The 16,255-nt window shown below is 43.1% G+C and overlaps 1 protein-coding gene across 1 annotated transcript in view; it reads left to right on the top strand.

Moving 5' to 3' along the window:
- Positions 1 to 2,729: 2,729 nt before the first annotated feature.
- Positions 2,730 to 16,255, top strand: part of LOC142257078 (uncharacterized) — a 31,252-nt gene continuing 17,726 nt past the window's right edge. Inside the window, exons 1-4 of the mRNA XM_075329150.1 lie at positions 2,730 to 2,865; positions 3,311 to 3,410; positions 12,382 to 12,495; positions 12,582 to 12,728. Of these exons, the coding sequence (XP_075185265.1) occupies positions 3,359 to 3,410; positions 12,382 to 12,495; positions 12,582 to 12,728 (313 nt within the window). The 5' untranslated portion in view covers positions 2,730 to 2,865; positions 3,311 to 3,358. The remainder of the gene's footprint in view (positions 2,866 to 3,310; positions 3,411 to 12,381; positions 12,496 to 12,581; positions 12,729 to 16,255) is intronic.

Below are 16,255 nucleotides of genomic sequence, written 5' to 3' on the forward strand. Positions count from 1 at the left end.
TCCATTTTTTGCCGGATCCTTTTTTTACAATAAATATGAGCATGGTCAGTTTAAAAAACGGATCCAGCGCATCCGTTTTTGCATCAGTTTCGTCAGGTTTTTTTGCCGGATAAGTTTTTTTTACAATAAATTGGAGCATGCGCAGTTTAAAAAACGGATCCGGTGCATCCGTTTTTGCATCTGTTTCATCCGTATTTTTGCTGGAAAAGTTTTTTTACAATAAATTGGAGCATGCTCAGTTTAAATAACGGATCCGGCGGCCGCATCTGTTTTTTGCTGCATTACGCCGGATCAGGCGTCCATAGGCTTCTATTGTAAATCACGCCGTATCGCGCCAGATCCAGCGCGATGCGTTTTTTTCTCAGAGACGTTCCATCAGGCCGTCGCATTAGCCAATTACGCTGGATCCGGCAAAAGCCGAATGCAACGCAATGCCATCCAGCACAATTCGGCGCTAATACAAAGCAATGGGGATAAAATGGATCCGGCGCCGTTTTATCCAATTTTTTCCGGATTGTGCCTGATGGAAAGAAACTGATGTGTGAAAGTCGCCTAAACAAGTGAGCAGGTTCTGAGGTCTGGCAAAAAACACAGAACATAACTTTGATCCAAATCAAACTTCACGGCCACATTTTATCAAATTGAAAATATGAATTTCACGAGTTTCACTCACTTTTGTGGCCGTTTCCTTTGTATACACAATATGATTTTCTATATAATTCTTAGAAGCCAACAATCAAACACCGCTAAGTGATTGGAGCAGGGTCGTATTAGAATGTATTATACGCTGATAGTTTACTATTTTGTAGATAACAGAGCTCTATGACTTCTTTGCATTCCTGATCAATGACAGATGTGATTGTAAGTGTCAATTTGATATTAATTATGAATTGACTAATGACTAAAATTCCAAATAAAAAGTTTTGTGATTTTCCAATAAACTATTTTTAAATCCCTTTTTATTTGAAAAATTTCTGTTTGTCTCAGTGGATGGGAGCATTCTTGTGTAGAGTCCTAAAAATCTGGAAACATATTGCTAATTTTATTGGTTACAGCAATGGAAGAAAGGAGAATAAAGAAAGGGAAATCTTATGGAAAAATGCTTGAGTTTTCCATTGACTTCTATTATACTTGGGTACTCAAGTTGCTCTCAACCGAGCATTCAACTTCTCGTTATGAGTACCATAGGGTAGTGCCCGCTCATCACTAGTTACGAGTACAGACCACCAGAGCATGGTAGTGCTCACTCCTCACTAGTTACCAGTACTAAGCACCTGAGCATGGTAGTGCCCACTCATCACTAGTTACCAGTACTGAGCACCCGAGCATGGTAGTGCCCGCTCATCACTAGTTACCAGTACAGAGCACCTGAGCATGGTAGTGCCCGCTCATCACTAGTTACCAGTACTGAGCACCCGAGCATGGTAGTGCCCGCTCATCACTAGTTACCAGTACAGAGCACCCGAGCATGGTAGTGCCCGCTCATCACTAGTTACCAGTACTAAGCACCCGAGCATGGTAGTGCCCGCTCATCACTAGTTACCAGTAGTGAGCACCCGAGCATGGTAGTTCCCGCTCATCACTAGTTACCAGTACCGAGCACCTGAGCATAGTAGTGCTCACTCATCACTAGTTACGAGTACCGAGCTCCCGAGCATGGTAGTGCCCACTCATCACTAGTTACCAGAACTGAGCACCTGAGCATGGTAGTGCCTGCTCATCACTAGTTACCAGTACTGATCACCCAAGCATGGTAGTGCCCGCTCATCACTAGTTACGAGTACCGAGCTCCCGAGCATGGTAGTGCCCACTCATCACTAGTAACATGTACTGAGCACTTGAGCATGGTAGTGCTCGCTCATCACTAGTTACCAGTACTGAGCACCCGAGCATGGTAGTGCTCACTCATCACTAGTTACCAGTACTGAACACCTGAGCATGGTAGTGCCCGCTCATCACTAGTTACCAGTACTGAGCACCCGAGTATGGTAGTGCTCACTCATCACTAGTTACCAGTACTGAACACCTGAGCATGGTACTGCCCGCTCATCACTAGTTACCAGTACTGAGCACCCGAGCATGGTAGTGCTCGCTCATCACTAGTTACCAGTACCGAGCACCCGAGCATGGTAGTGCCCGCTCATCACTAGTTACCAATACCGAGCATCCGAGCATGGTAGTGCTCACTCATCACTAGTTACCAGTACTGAACACCTGAGCATGGTAGTGTCCGCTCATCATTACAACCAGTTGAAAACTTACTAAGTCATTGTAGTGCATATGGGTCCGAATATTTGTAGTGCTTAATAATGTTTCTTTAATTTCATCTTTGATATTTGGGCCACACTAGGCTACTTTAGGGTTTCATCGGTTGGCATAGGTCAAGAATTCCACCAATGTGTATTTAGAGGATTTGACATGGTTTATCATAAACACATGGTGCCATCGGCTGCAGATATATATTATATAAAATGATCACGCTTGGATTTAATAATTTCATGAAAATAAAAATGGTATTCAATGTTGGAACTTTATTTTAGAGCGCCTGAAGGAGAAACAAACAATATCAAGCTTGTTCACACAGTGAAACGTATCCAGTTACAATTCCTCAGGGAAAATAAATATACGAGTTTAGACTTTATTTTAGACAATTAAACATTACGCAAAGACAAACAAGACACACGCGCTTCTGAGAAGATTAAATTGTAGATATTCTGATGGCCATAACGCTAGGAAAGGTTTAGAGTCAGGATCGCAAAGTGCATTGGTGACAAATCCTGTTCTTTTTGCTGCGGGTGGGATTCCAAAACCGCTAACCAAAGAGTGAAGTTGTACGCAAAAAAGGGGAAATTTAGCAGGACGTCTGTAAGTAAAATTTTAAGTTTTATACTATCAATATTTAAATTCCCACCTGATAGTGATATATGGAACACATTATCTTCATCACTAGTGATGAGTGAACACTACGAGTGCTCGATATTTTATTGGATGCATAGATGGGTGTGACTGAAGTTCCCGAGTATAACGAAAGTCAACGGAAATCTTTCAGAAAAATACTCAAGTTCCACATTGACTTCCATTATACTTGATGCACAAGTCGCATGCATCCAAGTACTCAAAAATCCGATCATACTTGTGCTCCCTCATCACTAGTCATCACATCGTTGTCTTATGGTGGAGGTTGTCTTTCCAGTGAAAGTTGGAAAGTGAGATGTGCCAAGGCAAGTGTTATTGGAGTGATCACATCCATCCCATTACACAATAGTTTCTTTACTTTTCCAAAGAGTACTTATATGATCTATGTGTGCAGACAACAGGACGAACAGAAGAGAATCCGAGAGACGCCCAATCATCCACAATGAAGAACCTGGTGGCTTTACTTTTCATGATCTCTGCCTTTGTCATCTCAGGTAAGACTTGTGTAGTCACTTCACAGTATACAGTGTGTCCAATCGTATCCTGTCCACCGCTATTAATTTGAGAACAGCGGCAGCTATAGGCATAGAAGTGGTGTCTAGGTATAGTAAAGTAGCCATGTGCTTCGCAATGAAACCACCTATAGCGCCACCTGGTGGAAAACAACGGAGTTAGCATTTTTATCTCGAAAACGGAACGAGATAGAGAAAAATAGTAAATTACAAAGTTGTAGGGCATCATCAATTAAATATGAATTGACACCTTGCATACAGAAATGCTATGATATGAAACCCATGACCCCCCCCAAAACATTGAATGCTGGTCACGCGTATGGTGCTCATTTAACTTTGATGCTCACAGTGGCCCCCGCCAGCTGCAATGCACATCTGGACTCTGCACAGCATACTGTATCTTGCTGCACGTTGTGCAATATGGTAGGTGACACGTTTGCACAAGCATCTGTGATACGTCGTCGTAGGTCCTGCAATGTTGGTGGAGGGGTCGTATACACCTGCTGTTTGATGTGACCTCACAGAAAGAAGTCCGATGGGGTCAGGTCAGGTGAGCGTGGAGGCCACTCCACACAGCCTCCATACCCAATGACTTGTAGGACGGTCTCCATGAGGTATCGCTTCACGTCCACAGCCTTGTGAGTTTTACACATTCTAATCATAGCATTTCTGTATGCAAGGTGTCAATTCGTATTGAATTGATGATGCCCTACAACTTTGTAATTCCCTTTTTTTCTCTCTCTCATTCCATTTTTGAGATAAAAATGCTAACTCCGTTGTTTTCCACCAGGTGTCGCTATAGGTGGTTTCATTGCGTAGCGCATGGCTACTTTACTATACCTAGACACCACTTCTATGCCGATAGCTGCCACCATTCTCAAGTTAATGGCGGTGGACAGGATATGGGTGGACACACTGTATAAACATAGTGCACCAAGAAGTGTCTGCAACTTTATTTTATTGTTGTTCCATTATTTTCTACCAGTGCATTTGAATTAAAATAAATATATATTCCACCACAACATTCTTTGTTCTATAAATTGTGACACACATTAGATCATTTTTGGAAATGAAAATATAATTGTTGGCAACTTATTTCTTACACTTCCAAGGATATGTACATACAGCCGCAAATCTGTCATACCCAGTAATAGTTTGTGTGGATCCATCTATTTAAGGTCCACTGGTTTTAATATTTATCTTTTATATGATACTTCTACATGACTAGTTGTATAGACAACCAGACCTGGCAAGATTCAAATTCACCAAATAATGTGGATTTTACACGGAAATTCGATTCACTATTAAGTTAATCTCATTTTAATTATTCTTATTATGCTCTGATATCTATCCAGATTGCATTTTATAATAAACCTAGATTAAAAGGAAAAAATAAAAAAAAATAACCCCTTCACCCCCAGGCGATTTTCCATTTTTCCAGGTTTTTTTTTTTTTGCTCCCCTTCTTTCAAGAACCATAACTCTTTTATTTTTCCATCAATTTTGCCGTGTTAGGGATTATTTGTTTGTGGGACGAGTTGTACTTTTGAAGGAAATCATTAGTTTTACCACATAGTGTACTGGAAAACGGCAAAAAAGTAAAAAAATGCAAAAAAGGGCAATTGCATGATAGTTTTTGGGATATTTTATTAACCCTGTTCACTATATGGTAAAACTGATTTGTCAGTGTGATGCCTAAGGCTACTTTCACACATCAGTTTTCTGTATTCAGGCACAGTCCTTTTTTTTGACGTATCCAACGTTTCCGGTTTTGTTGTGCAAACCGGAGCAAACCGGACCTACCGGATCCGTTTTTAAGCGGATCCGTTTATGACGGATCCGTTAAAAAACGGATCCGGTGGGTCCGGTTTGCATCCGTTTTGCATACGTTATGTCCGTTTTTTTACGGATCCGTTTTTTAAACACTAAACAAACAATTAACGAGTTCCGTATTCTGATTGGCTATTGGGAACATATAGTATATATACAGTATTTTGAAGCATATATGACAGAATGAAGACAGAGGCAAGCAGAAACCATGGATGTTATTCTTGCAAATTACACAAAGATCGCTGCAGATTTTATATTTGAGGCAAATCGCTTGGGTATCATCGTCAGAGAAAAGGAGCGACAGCGACTGAGGCGTCAGCGACATCGACGCTTTTGGATCCATCCCCTGACTGCACAGAGACTGACACGTGGGGTGTTTTCAACCCTATACCTGGAGCTCCGTGGAAACCATGAAAAATTCACAAGCTATGTCCGGATGTCAGTGATTAATTTTGACGTCCTCCTTGGCCTTGTTGCGGACAACATCCGTAAAACGGACACCTACAGCCGGTTCTCTATAACACCCGAGGAGCGTTTTGCTGGTTACGCTTAGGTAAGTTTTTTTTTTTTAAATTGTATCCTCCTGTAAATTGACTTTTAACTGTAATGTGTTTGCTATTATTTTTTTATAATTATTGTCTTTCCTTTACAGATTCCTTGCAACTGGAGAGTCGCTTTCATCCCTCCACTACCAGTTTCGACTAGGAATTTCCACCATCTCGGGAATCATTAGAGACACTTGCCAAGCCTTGTGGGATTGCCTCCATGAGGATTTCATCCCCCAGCCCACCAGGGAAAGATGGCTTGCAATTGCTGAACAATACTATAACATTTGTCAGTTTCCAAATTGCCTTGGCTCAGTGGACGGCAAACATATCAGAATTGTGAAACCTGCTGCTTCGGGGTCAGAATACTACAATTATAAAAAATATTTCTCAATTGTCCTAATGGCAATAACGGATGCGGACTACAAATTCATCTCAGTGGACATTGGCGCATATGGGAGATCCAATGACTCTCAGGTCTTTAAAATGTCCCCAATGGGGCGGCGAATCTATGGGAATACTTTTGATTTCCCTCCTGCAAGACCTCTTCCTGGCACATGTGAGCCCCCAATGCCCTTTGTTTTTGTGGCCGACGAAGCCTTTCAACTCTCCCAACATCTATTGAAGCCATATGCAAGCCGTGGATTGACGCAAACACAAAAAATATATAATTACAGATTATCCAGAGCCAGAAGAATGGTGGAATGCTCCTTTGGGATACTAACCAGCAAATGGCGAGTGTTGTTAACAGCCATTAATTTAAACATTGAAACTGTGGATGAAATTGTGAAAGCATGTGTGGTACTGCACAATTTTGTTTTAACAAAGGAACCTTTGTCCTTGGATGACCAGAGTTTGGAATCCACCTCTTTGACTGACTACACCAGTCCTGGATTTAGAAGTAGTGTTGCCTGTTCAACAATCCGTGACAAATATGCTGACTATTTTGTGTCCCCAGAAGGTAGAGTAGATTGGCAAGATCAAATGGTATAAGATTTTTCTTTAGTTTTATAACAAATAAAAATAGTTAAAAATAAATTAAAAAATATCTTGTTAACCTTGTTAATTTTAAGCTTTCACTCGCTTTAAAAATTTGTAATTTTTACACCGTCAAATTACAACATGTTATGTTTTTGTATTACCTTTTTATTTACTTAACTTGCAAAATAATATTCCACCCAAAAAAAACAAGAACAAATAAATACTTTTCAACAAAAAACTTTTATTTTTATTACAAACATAAATTATAAATTGGTATATCTTGGGCTTGGGGTGGAGATAGTACTGGAGGGGCTGACAGGTGGGAACACACGCACAGTTGGAGTATTGAGGGTGGAAAGTGGTGTTGGTGGTGGTGGTGGGGAAGTAACAGAAGGTGAAGGTGTGCTTGAGAAACCAAGAGGGAAACCAGGAGATGGGATGGGATTTGGTAAGGATTGAGGGGTGGAGTGGAGGGATTGGGAGACAGAAGAGGTGGCTGGTGAATTAGTGGCTTGAGTTGGGGTCATGATGGGTGTGGAAGGCGAGATGGGGTAGTGGGTAGGAAGTGTAGGGGCAGATGTGGTTGGGAGCTGGTACTGGGCCGCAGGCTGGTACTGGGCTGCAGGCTGGTACTGGGCTGCAGGCTGGTACTGGGCAGCAGGCTGGTACTGGGCAGCAGGCTGGTACTGGGCAGCAGGCTGGTACTGGGCAGCGGGCTGGTACTGGGCAGCAGGCTGGTACTGGGCAGTAGGGGGAGTAGGGACAATGGCTGGAGGGGGGGCAGGTGGTCTTGGAGGGGTGGGTGGAGGTGGTTGGGAGTCAACCTGCGCCAGAGCCTGCCGTGTGGCTTGCATTACATGCATCTGATGGTCAAGAGATAGCTTTTCCATGCGCTCTAGTACGGCTTGAAAAAAACAATGATTGGGTGATTTACTTGCATCTAAATGCAGCCTGTCCAGACGCGTGCACAATTCGTGCGTATTTTTTTCCATATTGGCATTTATTAAGCTAAAAGATGAACGATTTTGTTCGGCTAATAATTGAATGGCGTTCTGGAAGGCTGCATTTAGATGCAAGAACTCGGGCGCATAGCTCTTTTCCTGACCCCTATGACGCTGACGCCCAGAACCCAAAGGTGTTCTACTGAGGGCAGCAGTGTCAGAGGGGTGGGGTAGGGGAAAAGCTATCTCATCACCAGCAGCTTCAGGTAATGAAGTCTCACGGGAAGCTCCAGCGCAGGTGGATGGGACAGATGTCGATGGAAGGGAAGGTTCAGATGGGTGGGGTCTGTGCCTGTGTTCCCCAGTGGCGGACTGTTCAGGGATCGCTCCTGTCGGGTTTGATGCAGGCTCCTGAGTGCTGCAGACGGTGCTGTTAAAAAGAGGAAAAACAAAACAATAATTAATTTAATTGCTATACATTGGCACTGACTAAAAAAAAAAAGGCAAAAAAAATCAGACATAAAATATTATACTTTGTACATATTGTGGGGAATATTTACCTTCTGCACACCATAGTTGTCCGGAGGAACGACAACGCTCTAAAGTAACGGTACTTCGATCTGCGTCCTCCGGATCCACTCGGGGCCTGCATCTCTTGATTCAACTCCTTTTTGAAGCGATCCCTGATAGACCGCCACCGCTTCTGAAGTTTGTCACCTGAAAGTGGAAAGCAGAAAGTGGTTAGTATACAACACATTACATCATGCAGCATAACCTACTGAACTGTGAATACTTACGCTGTTTCTTCTGGCCACGAGAATTGAGCTCCCCCCAACCTTCTACCGCTGCGTGGCATACCTCGTCCCAGAGTCGACGGGTTACGATCGAATCAGCGTGGCGGCGGTCAGCCATGTTCCACAGCGGCTCCCTTTCTCTAACTTCATCGATGAGGAGGTCGATGTTGATAAATCCGGCCTCCTCACCGTCAGAATCGGGAGCACGCTGTGATGCCTGTTCAAAGAAAGAAAAAAGAAATTTAAAAAAAAAATAGACAAAAATTCACACTGACATGACAAAAAAAAAAAAAAAAAAATAACTTACACTATGACCACCGCCACCTCGACGACGACCCTGGGACGGTCTTGGGGGAGCTCTATCGTGAGCCCTAGAAGTTGAAGCCTTTAGTGAAGAAAAAAAAAAACATTATTTACTTATGTGTTTGGTGTGCTGTGGTAAACAATTCCTGTATGAAACTTACACTATGACCGCCCACTCCGTGTATTTCTCCACCCCTTCCGTCCTCTTCTGGCAGCATCTCCTGTGATGTTTCGGCCACCTGTGTAAATGTCGTTTATTTAAAAAATTTTTTTTTTTTTTTTTTTAAAAAAATAACACCAAAAAAAAAAAAATACCTCAGTTTCTGAACCGAAGGGCGGGCTACCAGAAGACGACATATTTTTTTTATTCAACGGCAACACTGCACCTGCAAAAAAAGAAAAAAAAATGTCTAAGTACATGTACGCAGCTCACAGCAGTGATCTGTGGACAGTACTGTGGACATTACCTCAGGAACACTCTCCTCCAAATCCGCACTGGCACTCAATGGAAACGGACACACCAACTGGCTGTCCACAAATTCAACGGCAACACTGCACCTGCAAAAAAAGAAAAAAAAATGTCTAAGTACATGTACGCAGCTCACAGCAGTGATCTGTGGACAGTACTGTGGACATACCTGTTCCCTGGAGCACTGGACTGGAGGACAGCAGAAGTTGAAGTCAGGATCCGGCAGGAGGTGTGTAGAATGTGCTGGATCCTTTTATAAGTTTTGTGATGATGAAAAAAAAAAATTTGCGCATGCTCTGTTTACCAAACCGGATGCGGTCACCGCATCCGGTTTAAACCGCATTGCGCCGGATCCGGCATGCATAGACACCCATTGTATACAATGCCGCATTGCGCCGGATCCGGCAGAATGCGGTTTTTTTAAGGGGCCAAAAAACGTTAGGCTACTTTCACACATCCGGATTTTTGCTCTGCGGCACAATACGGCGTTCTGCAGAAAAACCGCAACCGGCTTTTGTAACGCCGATTGCGGTTTTTTTTTGCATTGACTTACATTAGTGCCGCATTGTGCCGTAGGGGCTTGCGTTCGGTCCGGTTTTTGCCGCATGCGGCAGATTTAGCCGATGCGGCGGCCGGATCGAACGTACCCTGCAACGTTTTTTGCTCCGGCAAAAAACACCGCATCGCGCCGCATCCGGCCGCTGCGGCGCATTTTTCAATGCATCCCTATGGAGGCCGGATGCGGCGCGATGCGGAAAAAAAACGCATCCGGTCGCCGCATGCGGTATTTTCCACTGCGCATGCTCAGTAGCATGCCGCAACCGGAAAAAACCGGACCGGCCGCATGTAAAAACTGATGCAAAGGATGCGGTGTTTTCACCGCATCCGTTGCATAGTTTTCACAGCCGGATTGAGCCGCAGGGCTCAAACCGGATGTGTGAAAGTAGCCTTACATGATACGTTCTATCCGGCCGCCGCATTCAATTATTTTGCCGCATCCGGAAAAAACCGGATGCAACGCAAAGCCATCCGGTACAATCCGGTAACAATGCAAGTCTATGGGGGAAAACCGGATGCGGTACCGGATCCGTTTTACCCGTTTTTTTCCGGATTGAACCTGATGGAAAAAAACTGATGTGTGAAAGTAGCCTTAGGTCGGTATGAGTTCGGAGACACCAAACATGTATAGGTTTACTTTTATATAAGGAGTTAAAAAAATTTAGAATTTGTCCCAAAAAAGGCGCACTTTTTGCACCATTTTCCGTTATCCATAGTGTTCTAATTTTTCAGGATCAATGGCTCTACGATAGTTCATTTTTTTCATCTTGACATGATATTTTTAACGGTGCCATTTTGCGCAGAAGCAATATTTTGATCGCCTGTTATCCATTTTTGTGCAAAATTTATGGTGACCAAAAAACTTAATTTTGGCATTTGGAATTTTTTGGCGCTATGCCATTTACAAATCAGAATAATTGATTTTATATTTTGATAGATTGGGTGTTTTTGAATGCAGCAATACAAAATATGTGTATATTATTTTTTTTTTAACTCTTTAATTTTCAATGGGGCAAATGGAGGGTGATTTAAATTGTTAGTTTTTTTTAATTTTTTTAATTTTTTAAAAACATTTTCAACTTTTTTTTATTTTACTAGTCCCCCTAGGGGGCTATAAGAATCAGCAGCCTGATAGCTCTTTCATTCCATTTCAGTAGATCACAGCTACACAGCTGAGATCTGCAGAAACACTGCTCTCCTCTCTAACGCGGCGCTCTGCCGGGTGTAAGAGGAAGTGACTCATGATAGCTACAGGAGTCATCACATGATCCTGTGCTATCATGGCAAACATTGGCTCCATGTGACTTCCAATGGAGCCGGGTAAGTGAATGATTTCCAAAGCATGCTGTTACATTGCACTGTGACATTTTCAGAGCGAGATGTAAGGGGTTAACAGTCACGAATGGATCGCGGATCCACCCGTGCCTGATAGCCACACATGTCAGCTGTTCAAATCAGTTGATATTTGCGGTGATCGCTGCCGAATGCCTGCGGCAGCTGGCGGGAATTACCCTAACACGATCAATGATGGACCCAGTACGTCATGTGTCTCAAAGAGGTTAATATTACTGTTCATCAGTCTTGCCTACAGTCCGGCTCTCAGATCCTTTTCATTTTTGCTTTCCCCATTGTTGACATTCTTTTCAGTCTTTTTCACTACAGTCCCAAGATTATATTTTTATGTTATAATTATTTACTTGGCCACCTTGTTTTTGGAATTTGGGCAGAGCAAATTGCAAAAAAAAATAGCATTCTGGAGAATATGTAGGTTTGTAAAACATTTCTACAATTCAGTTGCACTCAAATATATTCACAAATTTATTAATTACTTTAGAAAAAAATGCAGAGGTTAAATCACATCCTTAAGTTCATAATCTAATTCCTAAAAGTAAAAATAAGGCAGCAAAATACAAATGAGGATTATTATGAAAAGATTTACGAATTAAGAATTCCACTCAATTTTAACATCAATTTACCAATGTTAAACACAATTCTAATGAGAACTAGAATATTCACCCAATCTCCTGAATGCTCCTTTCTGACTATTACTAAATATATCTTCCTCCCTTATGAAGAAATAACACCATGGCGAAACGCGCGTTGGGGGGTCCTTAGGGCCTGGGTATGCGATGCTGGATACAATATTTGCACTTAGCATTTTAGGTAGAGTCTATCCCATTTATTCAATCGTGAATTTTCTTTGCACTCGGATGTGCTGTGTTTTCAGCAGATTTTACAATACAGAGTGCACGGCTATTTCTCTGTAATATATTCTACTCTGTCTCCTCTGTTCGAGGAGTACTAGGAATCCATTTGCCATTTAATTACTCATTTTGGGATGTCATCCTATCACATGCACACCATCTCTTCCCCTCCATATGCTTGTTTTTAAGACACAGTGATTTTATATGTAGCCTGTGTGTAATCATGTAATTAATAAACTTTTGTGTTTTTGCACATTATACTAATGTTCTCTTGCTTTTTCATTATTCCTAAATATAATATAATATAAATTGATACATTTATTTTCCAGTCTTTTCCTCTAAATGTTATTCCGGCTTTTCCCGCAACTCCACAACATGTAATGTATCTGAGACTGAATGCCTTGGAGACCGATGTATGACCGCTTCCCAATACAGTTATAACAGTGAGTAAAAGTCTAAACTTTTTTCAAAATTTGCAGTTTCCCCATCTCAGTTCTGGGTTTGTGACATTTAAGAACTGATTTTGCAGATGGAATTGTGTACAAGTCAATATTAAAATCGTGTGCCAACGACACTATGTGTGGAGCCAAGGGTTCAATGTTAGTGGAAAATGGGAAATTCCGATTTTTTATGAATTGCTGCATTGGGAAATTATGCAATACTGATGGATATCAACGTAAGTCACAATCTGTAAATAATGATTGTTGTGTAACTGACTATCAAATCCATAGACTTATGTGTTTGCTGTAAATATATGAGAATATTGTTGCTTATTTTTTTAAAATAATGAATAAAGGCATAAGTCCATCAAGGTACACTTATAACATAACCAAAAAGCAAAGGAGTTTGATGGTCAATAAAATATACAATATTTATTAGAACAATAGATAGAAATAGATAGTAACAGTTTAAAAAAGATAACATGACACGATATAAAAACATGAAACAAAAGGTTATATGTTGGGGAGAGCACCCAGGTACCAGACCATGAAGAGACACAATACACAAAAGAATTCAGATAATAATGCTGGTATAAAGGCCAATGCACACTAGAGCCACCCATCTAAACCACCCCCCACCAGCGTCACGGCCCGGGCATGCGCACGGACCCATGGCGGTACCATGGAAACCATGCAGCGCTAAAACCAAATAGACACTGCTTGGAGGGCAGGGAGGATAGTGGCTCAAGGAGCATGCACACAATGGGTTGACTCATAGAAAGGGAAAAAACCATAACACAAATGCTAACTGTCCCATATTAGGGGAACACTTCCTTCCTGATTCCACATAAGGCAATCAGCCTACCGTGTTTTTCCAAAAATAAGACCTCCCCCAAAAATAAGCCCTAGCAGAGATTTTCAGCATTTTCGGAGCAAGGCTTAAATATAAGCCCTCCCCCGAAAATAAGCCCTAGTCGCGGATCTATAATGAAGTGTCCATGCAGCTAAAAAGGTTACAGATACTGCAGGACACTTCCTTGTAGACGGCGGCACAATTACAATGACACTGAGCGGCAGGACCTGCAGTGATTGCACACATCAGCTCTCACACACATAGACACACAATCAGATCACACACACACACCAGATCTCACACACAAACATTGGATCGCACACAATCAGATTGCACACACAAAACATTGGATCACACGCAAACATCAAATCACACACACACATCGGATTGCACACACATCGGATCGCATACACACTCACCTCATCCAGTGACACCGATCTTTCTCGCCGGCATAATCCTGAGAGGCAGTGCTGTGGAGCGCAGTGAATAGGACCTGCGGCGGGACACGTGACTTGGTTCCTTCCCTGCGGCCGTAAGCGCTGGATGTGATGTGATGTGTGCGCGACGATTGGCTGTGTGTGTGTGTGTGTGTGTGTGTGTGTGATCTGCTGTGTGTGTCTGCAATCGGCTATGTGTGTGTCTGTGATCAGCTGTGTTTTCTGCGATCGGCTGCGTAAGTCTGCATTCAGCTGTGTGTATCTGTGATCGGCTGTGTGTGCCTGCGCTCTGCTGTGTGTGTGTGTGATCGGCTGTGTGTGCCTGCGATCTGCTGTGTGTGTGTGTGATCGGCTGTGTGTGCCTGTGATCTGCTGTGTGTGTCAGCTAGCAGCAGGGTAGGACGGCGTGCAGCACCGACCGGAGATCACAGGGAGGACCTGGCAGCCACGCAGAAGTCCTGGTCTGGTGAGTATGAGTCTCCTGGAAGTGGGGGGGTCTGCTTTTTTTGGGGGGTAAACTTACCCCCAACCGTGTTTCTCCAAGAATAAGACCTCCTCCAAAAATAAGCCCTAGTGCTTTTTTGGGGGGCAAAAAAATTATAAGACAGTGTCTTATTTTTCGAAAAACACGGTAGTTCCTTAAACCAAAGTTCCATCTTCAGCAATATTTTCTTTTTAGTAAATTGACCATTATGGTATCATGTGCAGAGTGTTCCATAGTCTAAAGGCCACTTCACACATAACGATATCGCTAACGACATCGTTGCTACATCACAGTACAACGACTTCACCAGTGATCTCGTTATGTTTGACACGTACCAACGATCCACCCCCTGTTGTGAGATCGTTGGTCGTTGCTGAATGTCCTGGGCCATTTTGGCTCGTTGGATTCCTGCTGGGCAGGATGTATCGGTATGTTTCACACCTATCAACAATCTCGTTAACGACCTAGATGAGAACTTAAAACTGTGACACGCAGGCGTGCAGTTGCATCACCTTTTCCGCACCCCCCTCTGCACAGATTGGTATATGCTATGATAATAAAAGTGCAGATGCAGCTTCGATCTGAAAAGAAAGCAAGCAACCGGGAACAAAGTACGAATGAATCTGGGTGGTGTCGCAGGTTCTATTCTCAAAGCAAGGCTTAAAAAGGGACAAAGGATGAAGCGATACAAAGTTGCCTTCTAGGCCGGCCGCCTAATCCAAACGGAGAGGAGGGGTGTGGAAAAGGTGACCCATATGCACGCCTACGTGGCTCACAGCGTCAAACACTACGCCCCTATTCGAGGTCGGAATCGTTACATAGCTGCTGTGTGACAGGGTCCCAATGACCAACAAGATCGTTATACAGGTCGCTACATTGTTACTAAAGTCGTTGGGTAAATGACTGTGTGACATCTCACCAACGATTTAACAACGATCCGGAAACTGTGACGTAGTAACGATCTAGTTAATGATATCGTTATGTGTGACTGGACCATTACTGCTTGCACAATAAACAATCAATGCCTGTGGTGATGATTAAACCTCCTTTTCTGTTGACGTAAATGATGCCTCATTGTCATCATGGAGCTCTTGGTGTAAAAAGATCATTTGAAAGATCTCTGTACTGGCCCTTAATATATTTTTTACATTGTAATAAGTTCACCCCTAAGCCTTTGTTTTTCCAAGACAAATATATTCACGTTTGATAACCCATCTTCTGCAGTCCACCCATTCCCACAATAACCTCGGTCATCAACGCTCAATTAAGTTCAGCTATGTCCAACTTATACTCTGAATCCTAAAATTGTTCACAGTACTCTAAGGGCGGCTTTGCACACTATGACATCGCAGGTGCGATGTCGGTGGGGTCAAATCGAAAGTGACGCACATCCGGCGTCACTTGCGATGTCGTAGTGTGTAAAACCTTTTTGATACGATGAACGAGCGTAAAAGCGTCGATATCGTATCATCCGTGCAGTCTCCGACATTTCCATAATGCCGGTGCAGCGACAGGTATGATGTTGTTCCTCGTTCCTGCGGCAGCACACATCGCTGTGTGTAAAGCCGCAGGAGCGAAGAACATCACCTTACCTGTGTCCCATCTACTATGAGAAGGAAGGAGGTGGGCGGGATGTTTACGTCCCGCTTATCTCCGCCCCTCCATTGCTATTGGCCACCGGCCGTGTGATGTCGCTGTGATGCCTCACGGCCCGCCCCCTTAGGAAGGAGGCGGTTCGCCGGCCAGAGAGACGTCGCAGGACAGGTGAGTGCATGTTAAGTTGCCGTAGCGATAATGTTCGCTATGGGAGCTATCACAAGATATCGCACGTACGACGGGGGCGGGGACTATCCCACTCGACATCGCAGCATCGGCATGCGATGTCGTAATGTGCAAAGCCCGCCTAAGTGTGAGAGCACTAGTAAGTTGTATAAAGGCAAACCCAAAAAAATCCAATGAAAATCCTGCAATCCTAAACGACAAATAATT

The sequence above is a fragment of the Anomaloglossus baeobatrachus genome, chromosome 11 (assembly GCF_048569485.1).
Source record: "Anomaloglossus baeobatrachus isolate aAnoBae1 chromosome 11, aAnoBae1.hap1, whole genome shotgun sequence".
Classification (NCBI taxonomy): Eukaryota; Metazoa; Chordata; class Amphibia; order Anura; family Aromobatidae; genus Anomaloglossus; species Anomaloglossus baeobatrachus.